Here is a 24,254-nt window from a genome sequence, read left to right on the forward strand (position 1 = left end):
AGACGAGTAAATTTTATCAAACCATTTGTTCACCCCTTCCCTGGCACCTGCTGCTATAGTAACAATAATGCCCTACATGCCTATAGTATTAGTCATCTGAAAAGTTCTTAAAGTGCTTTTTCCACTATACAGGAATCTCTCAACACACCAGTGAAATGTAAACACTGCTGAGGTGGACCATACAGCTGTTCAGCAGTGCACAGCAACATTAAAGAATACATGGGGGGTGCAGAATATAATCATCCAAGTTGTAATCTGTACAGGGTACTTGGGTTAGTATGCCTATGATTATGAAAACTTCTATGGCAACTGTTTTAAAAATCTAATCTGAAAGACAGCACCAGTGGTGGTAAACTGTTCATATTATTGCCAGCATTTCCAACAATTTATTGTATAATATCTCCACAAAAACTGCTTTTCAAGCTAATGTTCCTTTTGTACAACATTCCTGTGATTCTCATTGTCAATGCGTTTCTCTTACCTGCCACATTTTTTACATGGAAACGTGTTCTCCTGGTTCTGAGCTTTACTGGTTGTGTCTGGTTTTGGCTTTGGTTTCCGTCTCCTCCTCTGTACTGGGGGAGGAGTCTTCTGAGACTTCACTGCTGCCTCCTTAGGCTTCCTTACAGTCCTAGTGTTGGCTTCCCCTGCAGCATTAGACTCCTTGCTTCTTGAAATAAGGACCTCATTGACCTACATGGCAAAGAGACAGTTGTTAAAGCAAAGTGAAAATGAAGCATCTCTGAAATAAAGGCTCCTGGCTGAACTCTCACCCCATAGTATTCCAATTCAAGCTATCACTAATGAGAAACTCTCTCTGGTATTTCTAACACCACTTGTACTCCTCTCCGAGCATCAGTCCCAGGGAATTCATCACATTCCCAGTCACCACCTCTCCCCGCCCATCAAGTCTCATAGGACACCATCTTGATGCTGGTAATACTCAGAGTTATTCCAGTTCCAGCTCCTTACACCAGGAAAAGTTAAAGATGAAGACACTTTGTCTGAAATTGTCTATTTTTATTCAACATTTTCCAAACTGTTAACCGGGGGCGGGGTGGGAAGGACTGGTGGGGGGAAGTACATGCAGCTCAGTGCATCACTGACCACTTCGTTGGCTTGTAGTGTCTGTGTGGCCTTGAGAGGCACTGTGCTCTTCCTGTCATCCAACTCTTCCTCCTTCTCAGCCACCTCCTCCACGTGTGTATGTTCCTCACTGTAATTCTCCTTTCTGGGAGGAAGAACACGTGCAAACCTATGGGAACTCTTCACATGAAGAAATGGTAAAGGGACAGAGTTAATATTTTCTTCTTTGAGCTTCAGCTCTACAGCAAGTTGAAGTAATTATGTGAAAAAGGATGGGAGGCTGGGCCTAGTGAACTTCAGCCTGACTTGTCTCTGCTGGTAACGGCAGCAGGTCAGAGAGACTTAGGCCATGTCTACACTTACAAGCTTACAGTGGCGCAGCTGAGCCGCTGTAAGAGCGCTTGTGTAGCCACGTTATGCTGCCTGCAGAGAGCTCTTCTGTCGACACAATAAAACCAGCTCAACAAGCCGCGATAGCTATGTCGGCGGGAGAGCATCTCTCACTGACATATCGTTGTGAACACCAGCACTGATGCTGGCAAAACTTATGTCATTCAAGGGGCTGTTTTTTCCATACCCCTAAGCAACAAAAGTTTTGCTGAAATAAGTGACAGTGTAGACATGGCCTTAGAAACACAAGAGTTTCTAATCAGACAGTTACTTACGGAATCTATGCAATCGTTAGGACCATATTTATTATTTATTGTATATATGTAGCAACAGTAAAATTAGAAAGAGTGAACTGTGATTCAGTCCATGAAGTTCGCATTTGGCACCAAAGCCAAAAGCAAGAAAGGGAGTTGGGCGGTTACCTTGATATCAACCTCAGCTTCATCTTTCATAGACTTCTCATTAGTGGCATCAACATCCCCAAAGATTAAGGTCCCATTCCGACCAATTTTCACTTGTTTTTTGTATGTGTAGTAAAACTCTACACACTGGGCCACCGTCTTGGTTTTTATCTAGTGTTAAAAAAAAAAAAAGAAAAGAAAAGGCAAACTCCTTTTAAAAGGTGTATTAATATTCAGTAAAAGTGTAATTACAAGTCACTTTACATTGTAATTTTCTTTTCCAACAATATCTTTCTATTATATGAAAACTGTTTTAAGTTCTTTACACGTTGTTATGTTTCCCACAAACATTTTCTTTAGCCTCCACTGGAATTTCTCAGGGCTAGATTCCGGCACCTTTACTCACACTGAGCAGCACTTTAGGCTGAATACTCCCATAAGTTTCAATGGAGCTACTTGCACAATATGGTACTAGTCAACACCAGGATGGCAGAACTGGCACTGGGGCCTGGTCTACACTAGGAAATTAGGTTGGTATAACTATGTCGCTCTGGGGGTTGAAAAATCTACACCCGAGTGACCAGGGCCAGATTAAGGCAGGGGCTTTAGAGGCTGCAGCCCTGGGCCCCAGCTCAAGGGGGGCCCCACAAAAATAAATCACAGGCAGCGATCTCTAACTCCAGGCCGCTAAGAGTCCCGCGGCGCAGTGGGGCGCTCAGGCAGGCTGTCTGCATGCTGTGACCCCATGCCACTCCTGGAAGCAGCCGGCTGCTAGCACGTCCCTGTGACCCCTGGTGGGGGGCGGGTTCCCAGTCAATGGGAGCTGTGGGCGTGAGCACTACACAGAGACATGCTGTCCCCCTCCCCGCAGGGGTCGCAGAGACATGTTAGCTGCCAGCTGCTTCCGGGAGCAGTGTGGAGCCACAGCATGCAGGCAGCCTGCCTGAGCCCTGCAGGCCGGGAGCTGCCTGTGATAAGCGCCTCCTGGCCGGAGCCTACACTTCACACCCCCTCCTCTACCCCAACCGACTGCCCCAGATCAGAACCCCCTTCTGAACCCAAACTCCCTCTCAGACCCTGCGCCTTCTTGCACACCAATCCCCTGCCCCAGCCCCCTCCTGCACCAACCTCCCTCCCAGGAAAAATACGTGCATACGGGGGGGCCCCCACAAAATGTAATAGCCCCTGTCCCACAGAAGAGTTAATCCAGCCCTGTGAGTGACACAGTTAAACCAACCTATCCCCTGGTTTAGACGGCATTAAGTTGATGGGAGAATTCTCCTGTCAACCTACCTATCACCTCTCAGGGAAGTGGAGTCCCTATGCAGATAGGGGAACCCCTCCGATCAACACAGATAGTGTCTTCACTGAAGTGCTATAGCAGTGCAGCTGGAGCAGTGCCACTGTAGGGGTTTATGTGTAGACAAGCCTGAGGATATGCCTACGCTGCAGGTAAGGGTGTCTCTCTCAGCACAGGTGGACACACGCTCTAGCAAGCATGCTAAAAATAGTAGCGTGGATGTTGTGGCTCAGGCTGGAGCTTGGGCTCTCAGGCTCATGCGTTCCCCAAGACTTAAAAGCCTGAGCTGCAGACTGAGCTGAAACGACCAGGCTGCTATTTTGAGCTCATTAAGCTCAAGCCCTGGTAGTGAGAGTCTGTCTACTCAGCTTGGGAGGCTTGCAACCAGCTGCAGTGTAGACATACAAAGAGAAATGTGCACTCCATAAGGGTATCTGCAACATTGCAAATGAGTTGTCAGGTCTCAGAGCAGACTTACAGCTTCCTGGGAGGTATTTAATTTCCAACAACATATTCGCTAAGGAACAACCAAAAAGCAAGTCTAACAGATAGGGAGGAAGGCATGCAGAACTTTTCAGTTCTGTACCCATCTGGGAACACCTGATCATCAGCAGACCCAAGGACAATTACACATGTTCTATCTGTGATGTATTTGAGAGTTTGGAGGCAGTGTATTAGCTTTTGTTAATGCCTAGGCTTTCACAAGTTAATACAAAGTTTTGCACATTTGTTATTTATTCATGAGAAATTTGAAAACTACTCCTGCCTTTCTTTTTTTCTGTAGCTTTACCTCCAATGAAAACATCTTCATGATAGGTTAAAATGGATAGAAGGCATTTACTAAGAGGACATTTTCACTGTCTCTAATTTTTATAGAACACTGGAAGTAAAACTACTAAATATTTCACCAATCCATTTATTACTCCTGGGGGGATTCTGCACCAAAAAATTAAAAAACGTGTGCCAAAAAATTAAATGTTCAGCAAAATTCTGCATATTTTATTTGTCAAAATAATACAATATAATCACACCAGTTTCACTTGTTTTGTTAATTTATTTAAACTACAATACAGAAAAAAGTCACAATAACTATTCAGCATTTCCTAAACACGTGAAAGTTAAGTTACAAACACTTGGTAACTAATACCCTGCATTCCAGTTATAATCCTGGATTTTCATTTAAATTACATTACAGAACACCAAACAGCAGCAGCAGCAGCAACAAAAAGTAGGATGTCATTTTAAATTGCTCAGAGACTTTCACACATAAAAGCCATACAGTTTTGCTAATCATTATCCTGGACCTGGCTGGATACTTTGGGAAGTGCTTGCTTCTGATTGTCCTGACCTTTAACTGACTGCTTGATAAATGTTTTATTTGCCCTCAAACTCTTTTTTTTCAAATGGGTAAGTAAAATAAATCCTGAGCCGTAATAAAACCCCATTGTGACACTTTGGCACAGGAAAAAAGTGAGAAAGCACATAGATCTTCTTAGCTGATTCCCTTACTGTCATTTATAATAAGGCTCCTTTACATCACTCTGGCAATGTAGGGGCCTTAAACCTTTTACAGGTTTTATCCTCCTGGGGGAATTGACTGAGAACAGAAACAGTTAACCAACAACAGGAACATTAACAATGTTACTATGCAGGCAGGCTGCTACATTTCTGCCTCAGAGAATGAGATCAATTAAGTAGCAGGCAGGCTGCTACATTTCTGCCTGTGGGAAAGAGCCTTCCTCATGCATAATAAAAAGACCTATCCCTCCACACCCCTGGTGAGCCACAATAGCAAGCAAGACGGACAGAGTCTCTCTCACTTGTTGGCAGGCACACACACCCAGCCCCGCCCCCTGATGGTGAGCAACATCTCTCCTCCAGGCACGCACACCCAGCCCCTCTCCCCCTGCAGCGATTTGCATCTCAGAGGCTGCTCCAGGGCCAGGCACATTGGAATTCACACACTGCCTGGGCTACCGGGGTAGAGGCATATGTCCCCCAGCAAATTTCTTTTGCATTTTTCTTCACAGGGGCACAGAAATATGCGGGCCGGGGGTGCAGAATTCTGTCAGGAGTAATTTATGGGACATTTTACCACAATGGGAATTTTTCTTATTCAGGTTTGTAACTGGGCTACTTGAGTGTTACTGGAGCACTCCCATCACTTTATAAATATATTCTGTGTAATTGATCTGTGTCCTGGGCTAAATGAGGGAGATTGGATTGATTAATGTGGGGGGAAGGGAAATCAATAAGTAGCACTATGTTTTCAATTTTTTTTTAAGTTTAATCACTCAAAGGAAATTTGGGGAGTCTGGGGAAAGGAAGAAAAAACAAACACACAAAACCCCACAGCACCCAAGAGGGAATGCAGTATATTTTGTGTTGATGGTATCACTGTCAGCACCAACTGCATCAGCTCAGGTCAACCCTTCCACAGTGCATTAAGTAACTGACGGAATAACTTACAAGTTTCTGGACCAGGAAAAAGTCTTTCTTGTAGATTGCAATGCCTTTGTTGAAAAGTTTCTTCTCATCAACTTTCCACCTGTCCGATCCTATAAGTAAAGAAGTTTGAACTGAAACCTATTTCATTTCAAGCTTTTATTCGTCTAGTTGTATTTTCTTTAGGTTTCCTTTAAATAAAACCAGCCCAAACTATATGCAGTTCATTACACATCTGAAGTAGTCTTAGTACAATAACACTCTTGCACCTCCAACAAGAAAACACACAATCCAGAATGTCCCTTAGCTCTCCCACATTCTTTCTTTATCCACACTACCAGAGTACATTCCACTGTGGCTGTGTCAAAGAGCCGTTGTACTTGTAATGTGAACAGACGTGTAATTTTTGTGCACTAGAGATGGAGCTATTGAGCTTCTCTCTACCCTCACCAGACCAAGGTCTCCCAGGGTTGCCTAGGGCCATCCTGGGTCACGAAAGTCACTATCTTGCAATTGGTTATATATTGAGTGAGGGTACAGACAGACATAGCTCATCCGACATTGCAGTTTTCCTTCCATAGAGGAAACAATGAGATGCAATAACCTGCTAGTGTCTGTACTCTCTAACATCCTACTGTAAGCAGCATAGGTTACTAGCGACTGGAAATTCTCCCACTAATACTCTCTCTCAATTCCCTGCTATGAATTCATGCCACAGAGATTGCATTCCTGAGATTTGGACAGTCCTTCCACCACCCATAAGCCTCCCTTCTGTGATTGCTCTCTGTGAAGACATCTAGTCCCTTGACAAGCCTGTGTATACAAAAGAGTGGCTCAGTGACTAATGGACTTGTGGTGCGTGCAGCACACTAGCCAATCCTAAGTGTCATGACAGCTGCAGGCAAGAATCCCTGAAATTCGCCACTGCACTCATCCGGGCAAGGGATGACGACTGATTCCTATAAAGCTTCCGGGGGGGGGAAGGATGACACTATATCAATATTAAAAGAGCAGCAACAACCACCATCACCTGCTGTGCAAAAGGGTGAAGGAGGATCAGGAAAAAATTCCCTATCTGCAGCTAGGGCTGCCACCTACAAAGGAAACAGAGGCAGCCGCGCTGAGTTTATCTGTTGCCTTCCCCTTGGTATACCTGTGTAGTGATAGTCTGCCAGTGGGTGGTATGGCGATCGCATTGGCCTCTTCAGCAGCAATTTGGTCAAAGTAGCCTAAGAGACAGTACAACAACAGAATTAGCTTCATGTAGGACACTAACTTATACAGATATTACAACAAAGAACATCAGGCAATCCCCTTAGTATCATCCTCTACCAGAAGGTTAATCATATTAAAAGCTCTCTTTCCCACCCTATGCTCTAGCATTTGGAACAGTGAAATGTGAGTCAAGACACAAGCTTTCTGTTCTTGACTCTCTGGTACCTTGTGCAAGTGCCCTCACCTCTCCATGCCTCCACTTTTCCATCTGTAAATTGGATAAAATACTACTCACCTACTCTAGCTCATAAAAGGTGTTGAGAGACAGGATTATTACTCCCACAGATGAAAGGCCCTATAGAAGTATTATCTTGTGTAGTGATGATCCCATGTAGCATGTGCTCTCTTATAAAGCCACTTCTCACTGGCCTCCACTCCTTTGCAGATCCAGGACACCAGTGAAATGTGTTTAGAAATCTCAGCTCACTTGAGTAAACAATATTCCGAAATAAAATGGAAGGATCACTTCAGCGGAAGAAATTTATCTCAGAGACTATAAAGCCACTCAATTGTAGCCACTTTTTATTTGCACTTAAACTATAGCTACCATTTGTGCTGAAGTTAGAGAAGATTATGAAAGGTGGATGCACTAAACAGCTACACTTTGCAATTTTACAGCATTTACCAGAGAAATCAGTGTTTTATAAACATAAATGGTTACATACTGCTGCAAGGTAAGTAAATATACCCATTTCACAGATAGGCAAAGAGAGGTTAAGTGACTTGCCTAGGGTCACAAAGAGAGTCAATGACAGAGGCAAGAATTGAACCCAGGAGTCCTAACTCCCAGTCCCATGCTGTAAAACCAGTAGACACTGCTCCCTCACATGAGACTTGGCTTCCAATTCAGAGGGCAAGTGAATTTAGTTTAGCAATCTCAGCCACTTGATCCCTGCAAGCTAAAAACAGAAACCACATACAGTCTGCTGCAGTTCGACATTTTTAGCAGTCTCTGCTTAGGAGAGGCCAAAGACTGAAATAGCAAGGATGGTGCAGGACAAAATAGAGGTGCAATCAGCAGAGCTGTGCGGGGCCATGTTTGGAATAGTGACAGCAAGAGGTGATGAGCATTAGGATTCAGATGTATTGGCAGAACTGTGTAGTGCTTTGCAAGCTTCCTTCTTTCAAATAAGCTTCTTGCTGGTGCAATCAGTCCTTGATTATAGTGAGCATTAAGGTCTCTTCCCACAATCCCAAAAGACAGACAGAAGATTGAAGAGGACTCACCAGAATGTTTCCCTTTGCTTCATGCAAGACGTGCAGCGCCAGCTCCTGATTGGTACCAGCCCCAGGAAAAATACTTGAACAGGAGGCAGTTAGCAGATTTTCCACTATTACCAGGAAAGTGCCATCAAACCAAAAAAAAAAAAGGGATGGGGTGGAAGAAGCAAAAGATCAGATTAAGAAATAGAAAAGTAGTTGCTATTTTTCCCCATATTCAATGAGTCTGGCTGGTGAGGGTCTCTCAGAAGAGTTTTCGATGAGCGAGTGTCCACGTATATCTTGGGCAACAGTAGGATTTGCATTATTTTATCCTAATTGATCCTTTCTAGTCAAAACTAGAGAAACTAGCAAAGAACACAAGATTGAATGATCACAGAACTTGAACTCCCTCTCACATTAAGAAAGGATGGTGATGTTCAGATAAGATATAATAATGCAGGACTAAGGGGAAGGGAAGAGAGCCAAGACTGAATGAACCTCAGTGTTTGAATTTCCCTCTTTCTCGGGGGGAAGGGAGAAGATATTTCCTCTCTAGGTTAGCATTTAAGAACACTATGGGACCAAGGTGAGAAAATACAAATCTGAATGAACGTGCAAATACCATTTCCTTCTTTTTCCAGAAAAGGGTGGTCAAGAGCTACTGCTTCAGTAAGTGAACAAACCCAGAATTCAGGCCAGCTCTACCCTACATAGTTGTGTTGGCACAATTCTGTTGGCCAGGAGCGGGGGGGGGGGAAGGGGTCCACATCCCCTAGCTTGCACAGCTATGCCAGAAAAACCTCTAATACAGGCCCAGCTATGTCAAAAAAGGCATTTTTCAAAATTCTTTGGCGAATCAAAAACGAACTTTTTTGTTTCCAATTTCCAGCATTTTGACAAAAGTAAAGGAAAGGTCAGGCTTGACAAAGCCCTGGCTGGGATGATTTAATTGGGGATCGGTCCTGCTTTGAGCAGGGGGTTGGACTAGATGACCTCCTGAGGTCCCTTCCAACCCTGATAGTCTATGATTCTATGACTAGGCTGACAAAATGGATGGGAGAAAAAGTGGTGGTACCACCACCTCCCTTATAACTTTAGCCCACTTGTTGAGGCACTCACCTGGGATGTGGGACCCTGAGACTACACTACAAGCGCTACAGCTACACCGTTGTAGTGTACACACTTGCTACAGCGATGGAATTACTATTCAAGAGACAGTAGCTAGGTCAACAGAAGAATTCTTCCATTGAGCTATGCAATCTCTATACTGGGGCTTAGGTTGGCTTAACTAGGTCTCTCATACCCCGGAGCAATGTAGGGTCAATCTAAGTTTTAGTTGTAGACCTGTCCCTAGATGCAATTTCCCCCTCTGCCTGATGCAGAAATGGGATTTGAACTTGAGCCTCCCCACACGGCAAGAGAGTGCCCTAGCCACTAGGGTATGTGATATTCTGGTGTGGGGCGCTCTCAATTTCTCCACTTGTTCCACTTTTTAGAAATAGTCATTGGAGCAGGAACTTGAACCTGGCTCTCCCACCTCTGAGGTGAGTGCCCTAACCACACTGTAGTCATTCTCATTATTTCTTTGGCCAAACGACTATCCATTGTCATCATGAATGACTACGAATTGCCACTGTGAATGACAATGGATAGCCATTTGGCCAGAGAAATAATGAAAATGATTCTACAGTCTGGTAGTTAGAGCATTCCCCTGGGAGATGGGAAACTTGCCCCATGCCAGGGGCTGTGTCTCCCCCCTCAGACACTAATGTCCTCAAGTCTCCCCTTCATGCCAGGTGCTCTATGTAAGCCCCATTCCCCCATTTTATTCCTTTTCCCTTCCCTCTCCCTGGGAGAGAAGTAATTTAGGTGTCAATATTTTTAAATTGTACTGGGAGGATGCGCAGAGCTGAGATGGGGGCTACTGTTATGCTGGAAGGTGTCAATGGCTGCCATCAACTGGTTCTTTGATCTTCAGACCATTGAACAGGTGGTTGAAGCTGCTGGGTGCTAATCAGATGCTAGAACTCCTTGTATCCCCCCTTTCCCTCTTTCAGTTTTTCCACTTTTCACCAAAATCTATAGGGTTCTCCCCACTGATGCCTAGAACATTCCCTGAAATTTTGGAATGTATCTGATACAATGTACAAAAATTATATTACAGACAAAGAAATGCCACAGAATTGAAGAATACCTTTTATTCTGTTGGTGGAACAACAGATGCAAAACTTGCAGACGTATCTCCACTGCTATGATGATCAATACTACCCACAACACACTTTTCAAGATTCATGGGTCCTACACATGCTCATTTTAACACCTAGCATACCTCATCCAGTGCATCAAATGCCCTAACAACGTTGGTGAAACCAGAAAATCACTATGCTCTCAAATGAACTCACACAGAAAAATGATAAAAGACAAATCACCTGTGGGCAAACTCTTTTCACAAAAAGAAAAGGAGGACTTGCGGCACCTTAGAGACTAACAAAGGTATTTAGTCTCTAAGGTGCCACAAGTCCTCTTTTTCTTTTTGCGGATACAGACTAACACGGCTGCTACTCTGAACTCTTTTCACAAAGTGATCACTTCATATTTGACCTTTCAGTGTTAGTACAGGCTTCCCTTGAGGAGAACACCTTCAAAAAGTGAGACTGGAAACTTAAATTCTTAACTCTGGTAGACACCAAAAGCCACGGACTTAACAGGGACACTGGTTTTATGTCTCATTACAATTTGTAACGCTACCCTTAATTGCCCACTTCAAACCCTTTATGCATAACAACCTAACTCCCCATTGCCCACTTCATTTCAAGTGACTGTCTCCCATGTTACCTCTTCCATTTAACAATCTCTCCCAACTTGTAATTAGCTCAGGCCTGGTCCTCACTAGCAAATTAGACTGGTATAACTAGGTCGTGCACGGGTGCAAAAAATCCACACCCCTGAGTGATAAAACAGGTTTAAACAGGCCTAAACCCCCACTGTAGAAAGAATTCTCTGGACAACCTAGCTACGGCCTCTCTAGGAGGTGGATTATTTGTGCTGAAGGGAGAGAACCCCTCCTGTCAGCATAGGCAGCGTCTTCACTGAAGCACTACAGCAGTGCAATTGCATTGCTGTAGCATTTTAAGAGTAGACAAGCCCTGAGACATTCTACTTCCTTCCCCAGGCCTGAAGGCTCTCTGTAGCTCAAAAGCTCGTACCTTCCACCAACAGAAGTTGGTCCAATAAAAGATATTACCTCTCCTACCTTTTCTCTCTCATATCCTGGGACCGACACAGCTATACCACCACTGCAAAAACAGAGCTGAATGTAATGCCTTGCTTCACTCAGCCAATGATCTAATTTGTCCCTTCTGGCCTTTCAGGTCTATGAATCCTTGTTCTCCATAATCTTCCACAAGAAGTTTTCAGCAACACTTAGTGAAACTTGACACCTGATCAGTAGTGTGAAGCTATTTAAAATGGAGCCTAACATAGAGGACACAGCTACCCTACCAAAGCTGCTACTTTTTGTCTGAGGTCCATTTACCAATCTCTCCAGAACCTTACCATTCTCTTGAGTAGTTTTGTTAATTTCCAGGTCCCCCCATGGCTGCCACACCACATCCGCCTTATGCTTGTCAGCTGATGCCAAAGATCTGTCTTGGAGCACAGGGATTTCTGCTTGAAACCGGGATCCCACATTGATTCGCCTGGGAAATGGAGAACAAATAATGACAATAACCACCTCACAATATCTAGAAGGCACCTCTCTTCTAAAAACACAATCGATCCCAAAGAGATCAAAACATAGGCCACATGATAGCCACAGGCAAGAACAACATTCAGTAACTACTACTACTTGAGTCAGACCTAAGATGGTGACCTAGAGGTGAAAGGCTTAATGCCCGCTTACCTATTTCTAGTGTTGTTTTACTAATTATGTTGTTCTATTTAACGAGTGGGTCCCTTAGAACTGCTGAACTTCAACTCAGTCTCTAATCAGAGGTCTGATTGCTTACAAAGCACTCAGCTCTAATACAAATCAAGAACATTCAAGCGGTATGTTAGGTTCTATTAGTTTTCTCTTGGTTCTCCTAGCTGACCAATGTGCAGGACAGAAGCGGTGCTATCCAGACTCGAAATCAACAAAGAGATTTGATTACAGGAGGAAAGGAGAAGAAAATCCACAACCAGCCCCACTGAGCACAGCTGCACACTGTACTATTTCATGAGTCCAAATATGAGCACAACCTTTGACTACCCTCTTTTCCACTCCATATCTCTGCCATCAGTTGACTTACTGAGCAACATTAACAGATGGCTTGAGATAGAATGAGCAACTGAACCACAGAAAGGCAACTCAAAACGAAGTATAGGGAAGTATGAACTATGGTCAGCACCAGTTGCTATAAGCTGTAGAATCACCTGATAGTAGCAAGATAAAGTAGGGAGAAAATGATTAATGCAATTTATATTTTTAGGGTTAAAGACTCCCCTTTGTTTTGCTAACTCAGTTACCATTATTTAAAAGAAAAGAAAGCTCTGTGAATTTGGAGCAAACGCTCCAGTTACCTTTGTTCCTGAAGCAGCTTACATTCTGAAAATTAACTATGTTTGTCCATTCTCTGCTTTGCCTTCCCTTTAAGAAGCAATATTTCCTAACTCTTAAAAAAAAGTATACAACATGCATAATAATGTTTATGCATGGCGGAATGACACAGTGACCCTGCCACCTTTAGCTAACTACAGTAGTTCAAATTCAGCCCAGCAACTGAAGAGTAGTGATGGAAAATAGTTACCACTGTGGCAACTGTTCAGTGGACCATAAGAAATTATTTAGTGCATGGATCATCAATAAATTTACTCTGCCTCAATCTAGAAAAAAAGAAAACCCTACACACTTTTAATAAAGACAGTCATAGGAGTGAGTCTGTAAATTTCTAAAAGATAAACCAACAAAAGGGGACCCTGCGGCACTTTCCTATCCTCCTAAATCTGTAAGCGGGGTAAGGAATATATGTTTGCCATCAAGCAAAGAGGTGGATTTTGTACGATTGTATTGATACTTACGGTTCAATGCTGACTGGGGTGGCCTCCCCCATTACTGAAAGGATGGGAGGGGTGACTTCTGAACTATCTGTAAGACAAGCAACAGACTTGATCAAAACTCATTAATTTTATGTTTGGGGCAGATGTGTAAGTGTGTGAACACCACATTGGAGCACAGACTTTCCATCACCCAAAACAGGCACTCAACTGCCAAAGAACAGTAAGCTGAAGAGGGATTTTTGAATTTTCACCCACCACTTCATTCTGGTCCACTATTTTCGTCACAGTATCCCAATCCTTAAAGCAAACTCTTTCTCATATTTCAGCTAAACTAATCCCATGCTTGAGAGAACTAACTCTTTCAAGACTAAATCTTTTCTTTCGGAAGTTAGTAGGGGGTGCAGGAGATCAATGGTGGGTTCATCCTAAGTAACATCTCCAAATATGGCAGCATCAATTCTGCTACATCACATTTCCCCAAGTTTCCCAACAGGAAGCTCCACATCCAGCTATCCATAACTGTCTAAGAGAGCCATGATTTTGTTCGCGTTGGCACTCAGCCTCCCACTCCCAACAGGACAAAGAAGGGAACTTACTAGATCTGAGCAGAGTTCTGTGAGTACTTTTAGGGGTCATTGGAGGTGGAATTGAGTGACCGCTAGCAGAGAGTATAGCATTGAAATACAGCCCAGAACCTTCTCTCACTGGGCTGAGAATTGGTGGAGGTGTGTAAGGAGGTAGCTCAAAGTTCCTATCTGAAGGGTGATCTGCAAGGCGCACAGGTGAGCGTAAGTGGCTCTGATATGGAGTGATGGTGGAATAGACTGGAGGGACAATGAAGGTGCCTGCTTTTGGTGGTATGAAGAGTGGCTCAGGTCTTGGGCGCTGCTTTGGTTTCCGGGCAAAGCCCTCCGATTCCTCCTTTGGAGCAGCATCTTCATGCTACAAAAAGAAAACAAATCCTTTTAATACAACTTTCTAAACCAGGGTTCTCAAAGTGTGGGTCACGACCTCATTTTGATGGGGTCACCAGGGCAGAAAGCCCCAGCCCAGAGGTCCATGGGCAAAGAAGGGAAGCTGAAACCCTAGATAGCCTGCCCACCTCTCCGCAGGCACCCGTGGGGGCTGAAGCACTGAAAAAAACAAATGAATACAGGTCCCCTCTCACTGCTGAAGATGACTTCCGCCTTTATCTCAGCCACACAGAGCCCCACTCAAGGATTTGTGTTCATCAATGCAAGCTCACCCCTCCCATTTGGTGCCTATTTATTTTCATTTTTTAATTACTGGATATAAAGATTGTCTTGTGATTGTATTGTGCATTAAAATATTTAGTGGCTACTTTTCATTGATACGGCCGTGTAATGCATTTTTTATTTAAAACACTAACTATTCTGAGTAACACAGGGCACGGGGATCATGCAGTAATTTTTCTTGTCAGAAGCGGGTCACGGAGCAATGAAGTTTGAGAAACGCTGATCTAAACACTAAATTGTATTTTAATGATGCCTTCAGATTGTTTAAAAAATCTCAGTGAGATGACAGGCTCAGTGCACTGCAGGATAGGAGCTGGCTAGGGCTGCTTAAGAGGCACTGCATGCAGCCCTAATGGGGAGTGTGGGGGGGCATGCTATTATTCAGCGACAACACTTCTGGTAGATTATAAAGTTGCATTTACAGGCTCCAGACAGAGATCCAGTCTGATGCTGGGTTAGAAAGATGGCAATTGTAACATGGTGGTCATGAAGGGGGAAGATGGGATTTTAACAGAACTCTGACACACACAGATGACCCCACAGGGTGAGAGGAGGAATTAGTCACTTTGAATGATAGAACAGAGGAAAATCCAAGGTCTTTTCTCAAAAGTCTGCAGTTGCTTAGGAACTATATACTATTTGTCATCTCTCCAGACAGCAAAATTATCCACTATAATCCTTTATCTCAATCTCTCTCTTCTGGCTAGATGCAATATTCAAATAAACAAATAAATAAAAAGTAGCTATTGAGGGAACCCCAACAAGGGATTCTTATAACATCATGGTAGCCATGTGAACAAAGATCCAGTTTGGGACTTAGAACCCAAAGATAGGTGCATAGTTTTACAATTCAAAGTTACCTGTTCATGAATGGTAAAAATGCCCCTTATTTAAAGCATAGCTCTGCTAAATGAAGATCACTTGAATAGAGCAAGCTTCCAACAGCAAACACATTATTTACTCAGAGACACACTGTCTACCTTCATTTCCTCTATCCTCCAGACTTCTAGTGGGCATTACTTGGCTATTTTAGTACCAACAATAGGCCTCAAAAAGCCAGTGGTGTTCCACAGATTAACCATCAGATGGCAGGGGTGCACATAAAAAAAAACCCCAACCCTCTACATACAGGACTAAGATATGGTCTCTGGATCAAATTCAGCGAAAGACAAGGTGCCCCTTTCAAGTTTAGGAGACTCAAACTACTCATTCACAATTAAAAGTTGTTTCAACAGAAAGGATAAAGCTGGGCACATAGATTTAGCAGACTTCAGTCTCCCTAGGTCTATTAATGTGACCATACCTGGACTGAGGTTTCCATGTTGGAGCTGCGATTGGACCTTCTTCGGGTGACTATCACAGAGGGCTTGCGTTCAGAAAGACCTCGATCATTTGCTAGCACTCTCTGGAGTTTCCCTTCCTCACCCTTTTCCTTCCCAATAGCTTGCAAGTCAAATTTCCTCACTGGCACAGACACAGGCATGATTAGAGGCACGAGGCTGCTATCTTCCCGGGGTCTCTTGGAGGGTTGTGGAGAACTGGCAAATTCCAAAACACTTTTGGCTGCTGCAGGTGCTGCAACCACCACATTCTTCTTCTTTTTCTCTTCTGAAGTATCCAATTCCTGAAGACAAGATGAAAAAAATCCCACATGTACCTTAAAAGTTTTAAATCACCCACCTTTTAATCAGACAATATGTCACTTTCAATCTAAATCTCTTATTTCAGGGTTCCATGGTATTCTCAACAAATCATTCTCTTAGCTGGAAAGTACTCAGAACTACAATATCTGGGGAAAAGGATACTTTATCTGAACTATCTTCCATAAGTTGGCAAAACTATTTTAGAGTTGTCCCATTTATTTCAACTGGCGTTAGAAACAGTACCAACTACTCTCTTGATCCTTCAGTCCCCCACCCATAGTTTTACATTTTGTGTTCCAGATTGACTTATGCCCTACACATAACTTCCCCAATACCTCCCCATAAGCACATGGGTAGGTATTTTCATTATTTTGGGAACATCTGTATATTGCAGTTCCAAGTATCTGACTTTTGATCCAAATTGCTGAACTGTAACATACTTGCTTTCCCTGGTTTTCCCTCTTCTTTGAGAGCTCATATAATTGAATTTCTTGACCAAAGAACTAAACTGACTTTTGTACTATACTTTAGCCAATGGAAATGTACCTTACTAAAATGAATAAATAAACCTCTTTCATCAGCTCCGTGGTCCTCTACTCTTCTTATATATGTTCTTTGCATAAGCTACAATAATCAGGTAGGTGCCTTTTAGATTTGTGCTCAGTAGGTTTTCTGATCAGCGGAAAGGAGTCAACAGTGGAAGCAGCATCTTGTATTGTGGGACAGAAAACCACTGGACTAAGGAGAGTGGGGGAGCAGACCACACTCCCACAAACAAACATATGACTTTTCTCTCTCTCACACGCATCCACCCAGTGATCCACTGTAGTTAACCCCTTAAAAATGTAGGCTTCATTAGCCCCAGACTGATCATTTTATACATTCAAGATGAGATTTTCAAAGCTATTTAGAAGAGTGGGGTGTACAGAATCCTTTCCATTTGGGCCACTGTGGAATCAAACCCTTTTCACTGCTCACTGGGAAGAACAGACAGAATCGGTCATAAATATTGCTTCCTTTTGTCCTCAAGTTGCTAACCATGGCAATATGCTTGCACGACTAGGGGTGAAATGTCTTGTTTCAACTGTCAAATTCGATTTGATCTCCCCCAAGCCTTTTCTTAAATACACAACCAGATCTCTCTAACTGTACTCACTGTGCTGATGATCAGATTTTGTGTAATGCAGCTCTACTTGGATAAGTATAAGCATGTTGCGGGTGGGAGGGCAATAGATAAGCAAGAGTACATATTTCACATTGCTAACTACTCCCCAGTTTTCTACCAAGTGTGCTAACAATTAACTTGCTCAATAGGAATGGCGCAGCAAGGAAAAGGTGATCATGTTAACAAGGTCGATTAACTAATTGACGAAGGTTTTTGTTGGTCTTCTGTGGAACAGATGAAGCACTGTGTGTGCACTTCCTCTGACTGCTCACAAAAACTGAATAAACTACACGTCCCTGTATAGAGCGGATAGGCAAAGCAACCACTGAGCAAGCAGGAGATCAAGGGGGGGAATGTCAAAAAGGAAATGTTTTTATTTTCCTTGTCACTGTTCTCCAATGCACTGTTGCAAAGATAGTTATATATCCTGACATGCACGCTTTGTTCCCCACCACCTCCACCCCACTCAGCAATGAAGTCTTCAGAGAAAAGGATCTTTTGCCTTCCCACGTGAGGGATTCACTGTGAGACCAGCCAAAGAAAGGTTGGAAGAGAACATAGTTCTCAGTTACGCCCCTTAGTTCTTGGCCTATTTCCTCATCTCACCATGTGACATGATATGATTCAGCTTATGGCTATGGAACACTAGAGGGAGCAATGGAGTGATTGCTCTGATCTCTTATTCACCAAGAGATAGCATGTCTTCCCCAATAAGCCCTACAAAGGCTCCTACAGGCCTTTGTCCTATAGGTTAGACAGATTTCTTCATGGCTGTCTCAATTTGGAATTTTAAAAATTTATTTCATGTTTTAAAAATATTTTAAAATGATTTGTTAAAGATGTCATCCTTCATGTTTTGACTGTGAGGATTAGTCAAGAGAGGCAGATTTTAAGAAAGAGGTCAGGTGAAACAGGCCATAAGAAACCAAGATTTACACCTGTTATTCTAAATTCTTCATCAGCTTGAATAGCTAGCTATATTTTATTTTGAGGGGCCGGGTTAGGAGTTTTATTCAATACCACTGGAGTAAATTAAACTGCTCAGGTAGCCTCACTGCACTCTGAGGAGATCATACATATAACAGTTTCTGTAACCAGGTCCCGCCCCCGCTACCATTCCAGAGCTGACTCTGCAGTAGTATACTCTGTCTCTCTTCAGTTAGGTTGACTTCCCACACGTTTTTTCTCTGAGAGATGTATTTTTAGGATGCGATACAGTATGGGGGCTATTTTAGAAATGCTATATTGGTCAGGATGTATCCCTTACCTTGTCATTTTGAAGAGAAGCCAGTTCAACAGCTTTTTGTGCCAGAGTTAGCAGGTTGACCTCTTGAGAAACACACCGTTTTCTTCGGGTGCTCTGGATCACACCACCTCTCACCCCCACAAAGTCATTAGTTCTCTGAGTGCTTTCTTCGGTCATTGCCACTTGCTTCTCCCCATCTCTGCCATTATAGGATGTGGCCTGCCTCTCTGTGTCAGGCTGGTTCAAGTCATCACTACTCAGGGTCTCCTTTTGTCCCAGATGTGTTCTTGTGGGCTGTGGATAGCTACCCTTGTGGCTCAGAGCTTCAGTCTCATGCTGAAACTGAAGTCCTTGCTGCTGTGGTTGCCAGTGATGCAGGAAAAGATTGCTAGGTTGTTCCTCTACTTGTTTAGAAGCCAGTGTTTCTCCTGAAGAAGCAGATGGCAAAATACCTTCCTTGGAGAGTCTCCTTGACCTCCTTGGAAAGGGTATCTGGGTCTGAGGTAGCACAGTCTGTTGGTTTTGCTCTGTTAGGGCTTTCAAGAGTTCCTGGTTCCTCTCCGGTTGCTGGTACTGGTGGGCCACCATATGATGCTGGGGTGCTGTTGCTGCCACATGGGGATGTGCTATAGAGGCAGCTTGCTGGAGGTTGAAGGCTTGTGTGGCGGCCTGTTGCTGCTGTTGTGGGTAGAAGTTTTCAAACAGTTGCAGCTGGGGAAGAGACTGTTGTTTCTGCTGGGTAGTAAAGACTGGGTTGGAGGAAGCTGGGGCTTGTTGAAAGACATGTAACAATTCAGGAAGGCCTTGCTTCTGGCCTTGGTGACCGAATGCAAGCTGGAAAGGCTGTAAAGGTAGAGTCTGATTCTGCTGTTGTTGCTTCTGCATCTGGTGATACGAATTCATTTGAGCTTGCTGCCTGATTAGTGCTTGTTGTTCCAGCTGAACCTTCTGGGCCATCATCTGCTGAACAGCAGCATCTCCATATATTTCTAGCTGGGGCACCTCCATTTCTTTTTCCTGGCTTCTTTTCAGAGCTTCAGGATGGCCATAGAAACCTGGAGCACTGGAATTGTGGTGGACCCCTTTCTGATTGCCCCCAAAGACCACACTGTGGTTCCATGCCGCAGGTGAAGGCTGCCAACTGGAATCAATCCTGTCAGGCAACCTGCTCCCCATCAATGAGTTCTGCCATTTGACAGCAGCCAGCTGCTGAGACATCATCATGGAGTCCCCCCTATCTTGAGTGTAAACAACAGAGTTCATCAAGGCAACATTGTTGGGAGCACCAGTTAAACTCCCTGCTTTAGAAAGCTCCATAGTTTGTGAAGCAGGTATTTCCCCTCCATGTCCATAGTACTGTCCTTCCTTCAGCTGCTGTTGCAGTTCTTTCGATGGCACAGCTACATCCTGCTCATTAAAATATGCAATCCGTTTCCCAGCCCTCTTGTTTGAAGACTTTTGTTGAGCCTGAAGATTCATGGTTCAGTCTATTCCCAGTTACACATACAGATTTACAATCCACCCATCTCAGAGACTGGGGGAAGAAAAGACACCAAATGGTTCACTTTCCCATCCAGTTCCAGTCATAAGTTTCATACAAGTCCAGATGGAAGTGCCTCCACCTCCTTTTCCTCTGTGCACCCTTCCCTTTCTTCTTTTTGCTCTTCTTCTCTGCAGTTCAGAGGATGCTGGAGTCCACTTGATCACAATGCCTGAAACAGAGAATGAACATCAATGACTCACAAGTAAGGAGCACAAAACAGCAATAGGACATCAGATGGCATATACACCCTCAGAATCAGCAAACAGTAAGGTGTGTGCCTGTCCCTCCTTCCAAAGAAATCATGACCAGGAAAATCTTGTCCAGTGGGGAATGGAGTGGAGGAAGATAAAATAGATCTGATCCTATGTAGAGTCTAACTGATTTATCCCTCTCAAAAAGAAATAAAAAATATCAGAGTACTTTTGCACAACAAGAACAGCAGTTGCAAACAGCACTTCTGATTTCAATAATGAACTCTCTAGCTCAGGGCTGCCCCAGCTTATGGCACGCAGGCTGCACACGGCCCACCACAACATTTCATAAGGCCCGCGTCCTCCTTCAACACAATATATTATCGGCCAATTCATCAGTATTTTTTCATCATGTTTTCATCATTTTAGTTTATCCAAGTATATAAATAGACAATACTGTACTTAGAAACGATCTAAATATACATGAAACAAGATGAACTTAAAATATAAATCAAGACAGGTGACCAATTCTTATTAAAATATGTAGGATCTGTTTGACCCACACGAGATTGCATTTAGGTTTATGTGGCCGTCCTGTGTAAGAAAATCGGGCACCACTGCATTAGCCCACTCTGAAGCCTTTTCTGTTCAACATTCCCACCTTCCTCACTTCTCTCCCATCAAGCCATTGATTTTTATTTAATTTCTTTCTCGTAAGCTGAATGATCTGCTTTTAATTCAAACCCTGAAAAAATAACAATGACTTGCTAAAACTAAAAAAGGCAAACAATTTAAATTATCTCAGGATTCCCTAATTTCCTCTCTGAGATGGTAAAAACAAAAAAAACAAACAAACAAACGCCACCAAAATCTTCAGCTGAACATGAAGGAAAGGTGCTCCATTCAACAATGGAGGAGGAAGGGAAGTAGCCAGTAGCTGTATTGTGGAGAAATCATCTTGCTTCTGCAGCAGCCTATCAGCCAAGAAATCCCTTAACAGCTCACCAAGTTCCCTATGACTACAGGCAGGACCTGCCCAACCTGCTGTACTTTCAATGTCTTTTGCAGCAGTTAGAAGTTAGGGTGACCAGATGTCCCGATTTTATAGGGACAGTCCCGATATTTGGGGCTTTTTCTTATATAGGCTCCTATTACCTCCCACCCCCGTCCCAATTTTTCACACTTGCTGTCTGGTCACCCTATTGGAAGTTGCTATTTCTACGAAGGGATTTCACACTGAATAGTGATTCATGAAGAGTCTGGAAGAACCTTTAACGATCTTCAGAGATCGGTCAGTATACAACAGGAAAAGAAGATCCCTCAAGCACATGAATACACATAATCAAGGATGAAAAGCCACAATAAAGGAAGCCATCTTCTATGGCACATACTCCAGAAGGCTCATGGAATGGTCATTACTAGCACACATTTTAAGAGAACGTGCGCTATTAATGACAGTGATGCACCTTAACCCTTGAATAGGCATCTTATTATCTTAAATTTAAATACATAAAAATACCAGCTCCCATGTAATGAGGCTATCCCAAACCTAGATATCATGCCATGTCTACAGTATTCTCATAGACTCATCCAGTAAGTCACATTTTACAGAAGAATTATTTCTGAAATGTTTTAGATTTAAAATAATAAACAAATAAATAATATTTGTCTCTATCCACCTACAAAGCCAGTCTCTCTTAGCAAACAATCTAACTGTTCGGACCTCAGAGGGAGAGAAAATACAATAAATGTTATAATCTCTAAAATGATCTAGAACAAGTTAAAAATGCCATGATTCCAAGGTTTAAAAAAAAAAAAACCTTGGGACCTACCAGGACAAGAAGTGCCATAGATCCCATTGGAAAGCTAGGAAACTTCACATTGCAATAAGAAATATCAACCCATTTCTAGTTCTCATGAGTCCAAGACTTTGGATGTTAAACTTGTCACTTGCCCAAACCTGAATATCACCTAACCTAAGATTTGGGTAAAAGTAACTAAGTCTCTTTCCTCCTCTTTTTTTTTTTTTTGGGTGTGGTGGGGAATGGACAGGAAGCATGGAAGAGATGAGGAAATTCTGCATTTGGAAGGGAAAAGAACAATGATGGCTAATGGTGTAAACATTAAAAAAACTAAAAATTTAAAGTATTCAAAATGGCAGCTGTTTGAAACTTAGTTTTGGAATTTTACTCGTAGTCCTGGGAAGATGGGATTAGTGGGCAAAATGCGAGAGGCAGTGAAAGACGGTCGGAAAAAACCTATCGGGTGGATATTACTACTACATATGGGATATGATGGTGCTTTTACTGTATTTCTTTTTTAAATTATTATACACACTATTTTTATAAATGATTCTTATCTATCCTGTATTTTTAAATGATTTAAATCAGATTTTAAATTTAAATATTTCCTTTTTAAAAATAAACCTGTCAAAATTAAATTAGAATTCATGACTACCGAGATGAGGTCTAAATTTACTATCATTTATTAAAATAATTTTAACAAATTAAAAATAAGCAGAATCAATGAGCCCTCCTCAATTTTAGTAATGAATTAGTAAGAAATTAGTTAAAGTCTGCTTTTTTTATACATAAAATCAGAGGAAAGTGTTTAACTTTCAAGGTCAAGCTTTATAAATATGGTATATAATATGACATATACTACATTAGCTATGTACATCACCTTCAATCTTTAGAACTGAAGTCAGTACTGGTATTTACTTTTCCCCAAAGGACAGTATTTTCAGTGTCTGTTGCTTAAATGGAAAATACAATAGCTTAAATAAATACTCTGTCATTATTTATGTTAAATGGAAGGAAGAGGCCCCAGGAAGAGTGTAAATTTGGACCATATCCTTTGTGTATGCTCAGTCTATTTGCAGGATGGTGGGGACTCCACCTGCTTATACAGTCTACTGTACATCACACAAACACCAGTGAACAACATATGGCCAACTCATGGTTTGCGCAGTACATGTAAGCATACAGAACCCAAGTCCTAGATTCCAGGTCAGCCTCTCATTCCTGGCCTGTGCTGCAGAGGGTTGACCTGCTGTTTAACAGTTTTGAGGACAAATACATGGAGTCTCTTTGGGGTAGAAATATTTATTTGCAGTTGCTCTTTACATTTCCCCACCTCCTTTCCCATTGTGAAAAGTCTGAATGACAACCCACAAACTGACTCTACTATCTGGCTTGCACAGTGACCACAACCTTCCTTTTACTATCAAAGAAAAATGAATGATGATTGCAGCAAGTTGAGAACTGTGCTCAGTTTGGTTTTGGGTGGTGGATTTTTTTGTTTGGTTGTTTTTGGGCATTGCTAAAATAAGATTCACCAAAGTTCAAAGCTCCCACCTGTGGAGCTGAACTGGTTGTAGAAACAGTGAGGAAGAGCAGGAAGCATAGATGCAGACTAGGAGGCCACAATTCCCATAAAATAATGAGACTGGAAAAAAGCACAGAGGGCTTGGGAGAAAACACCATTAAAGAGTTTGTTTCTTCACTAACATGCTTCCAAGCTCAATAATATTTAACATTTAAATGGTGTGTTTAATTCCAGAGAATCACAAAGCGCTTTACAAACCAACACACAACTTATACTCCATCCAGGATCACTCCAACCATTACAGAAAAGCAGCCTTCTTTGGGGTGGCAAGAAAGCAAATGACACACACACACACATTGTGCTGTGTAAGGGAATTCTTGAGCAAGGAAAACACGGCCATCTCTTATGGAGTCTGCCATGGGATTTTGAAAACCCACACAGAGCAGACAAGACATTTTCATTATTATTATTAAAGACCCCAACAACAAGGTGCAATAAAATATTTTATATATTAAAAATAGAAGTTAAACTGGACGTTTCCCTCTGCCCAAGGTCCTGTAACTTGAATCTCCTCAAACCTCACATGGCTGCAGAGTAGATTTTAAAACTGGGAAAGGGGGAGGCAGGCACGGGGTTTATGCAACTTCTACCTTCAATCTAGACCAAGCCTGGCTTCCCTGAAAGTGGAATCATGGCTTGCTGTTTCAGTGAGAACTGACTCACTTCCTCTGCCTGTTTTATTGCTG

The 24,254-nt window shown here is 42.7% G+C and overlaps 1 protein-coding gene across 2 annotated transcripts in view; it reads right to left on the bottom strand.

The window, feature by feature from the left end:
* MIDEAS (mitotic deacetylase associated SANT domain protein) overlaps positions 1 to 24,254 on the bottom strand; it is a 90,206-nt gene that overhangs the window by 8,601 nt on the left and 57,351 nt on the right. For both annotated transcript variants that reach the window (XM_084631447.1, XM_084631448.1), the window contains exons 2-12: positions 18,469 to 20,159; positions 15,697 to 16,017; positions 13,734 to 14,079; positions 13,159 to 13,225; positions 11,656 to 11,798; positions 8,125 to 8,228; positions 6,776 to 6,851; positions 5,647 to 5,735; positions 1,899 to 2,048; positions 1,108 to 1,266; positions 482 to 693 (exon numbers count right to left, since the gene is read on the bottom strand). In XM_084631447.1, the coding sequence (XP_084487573.1) occupies positions 482 to 693; positions 1,108 to 1,266; positions 1,899 to 2,048; positions 5,647 to 5,735; positions 6,776 to 6,851; positions 8,125 to 8,228; positions 11,656 to 11,798; positions 13,159 to 13,225; positions 13,734 to 14,079; positions 15,697 to 16,017; positions 18,469 to 19,926 (3,125 nt within the window). In that variant the 5' untranslated portion in view covers positions 19,927 to 20,159. The remainder of the gene's footprint in view (positions 1 to 481; positions 694 to 1,107; positions 1,267 to 1,898; positions 2,049 to 5,646; positions 5,736 to 6,775; positions 6,852 to 8,124; positions 8,229 to 11,655; positions 11,799 to 13,158; positions 13,226 to 13,733; positions 14,080 to 15,696; positions 16,018 to 18,468; positions 20,160 to 24,254) is intronic.

Source organism: Lepidochelys olivacea, assembly GCF_965140295.1.
Source record: "Lepidochelys olivacea isolate rLepOli2 genome assembly, chromosome: 6".
NCBI classification, from domain to species: domain Eukaryota; kingdom Metazoa; phylum Chordata; order Testudines; family Cheloniidae; genus Lepidochelys; species Lepidochelys olivacea.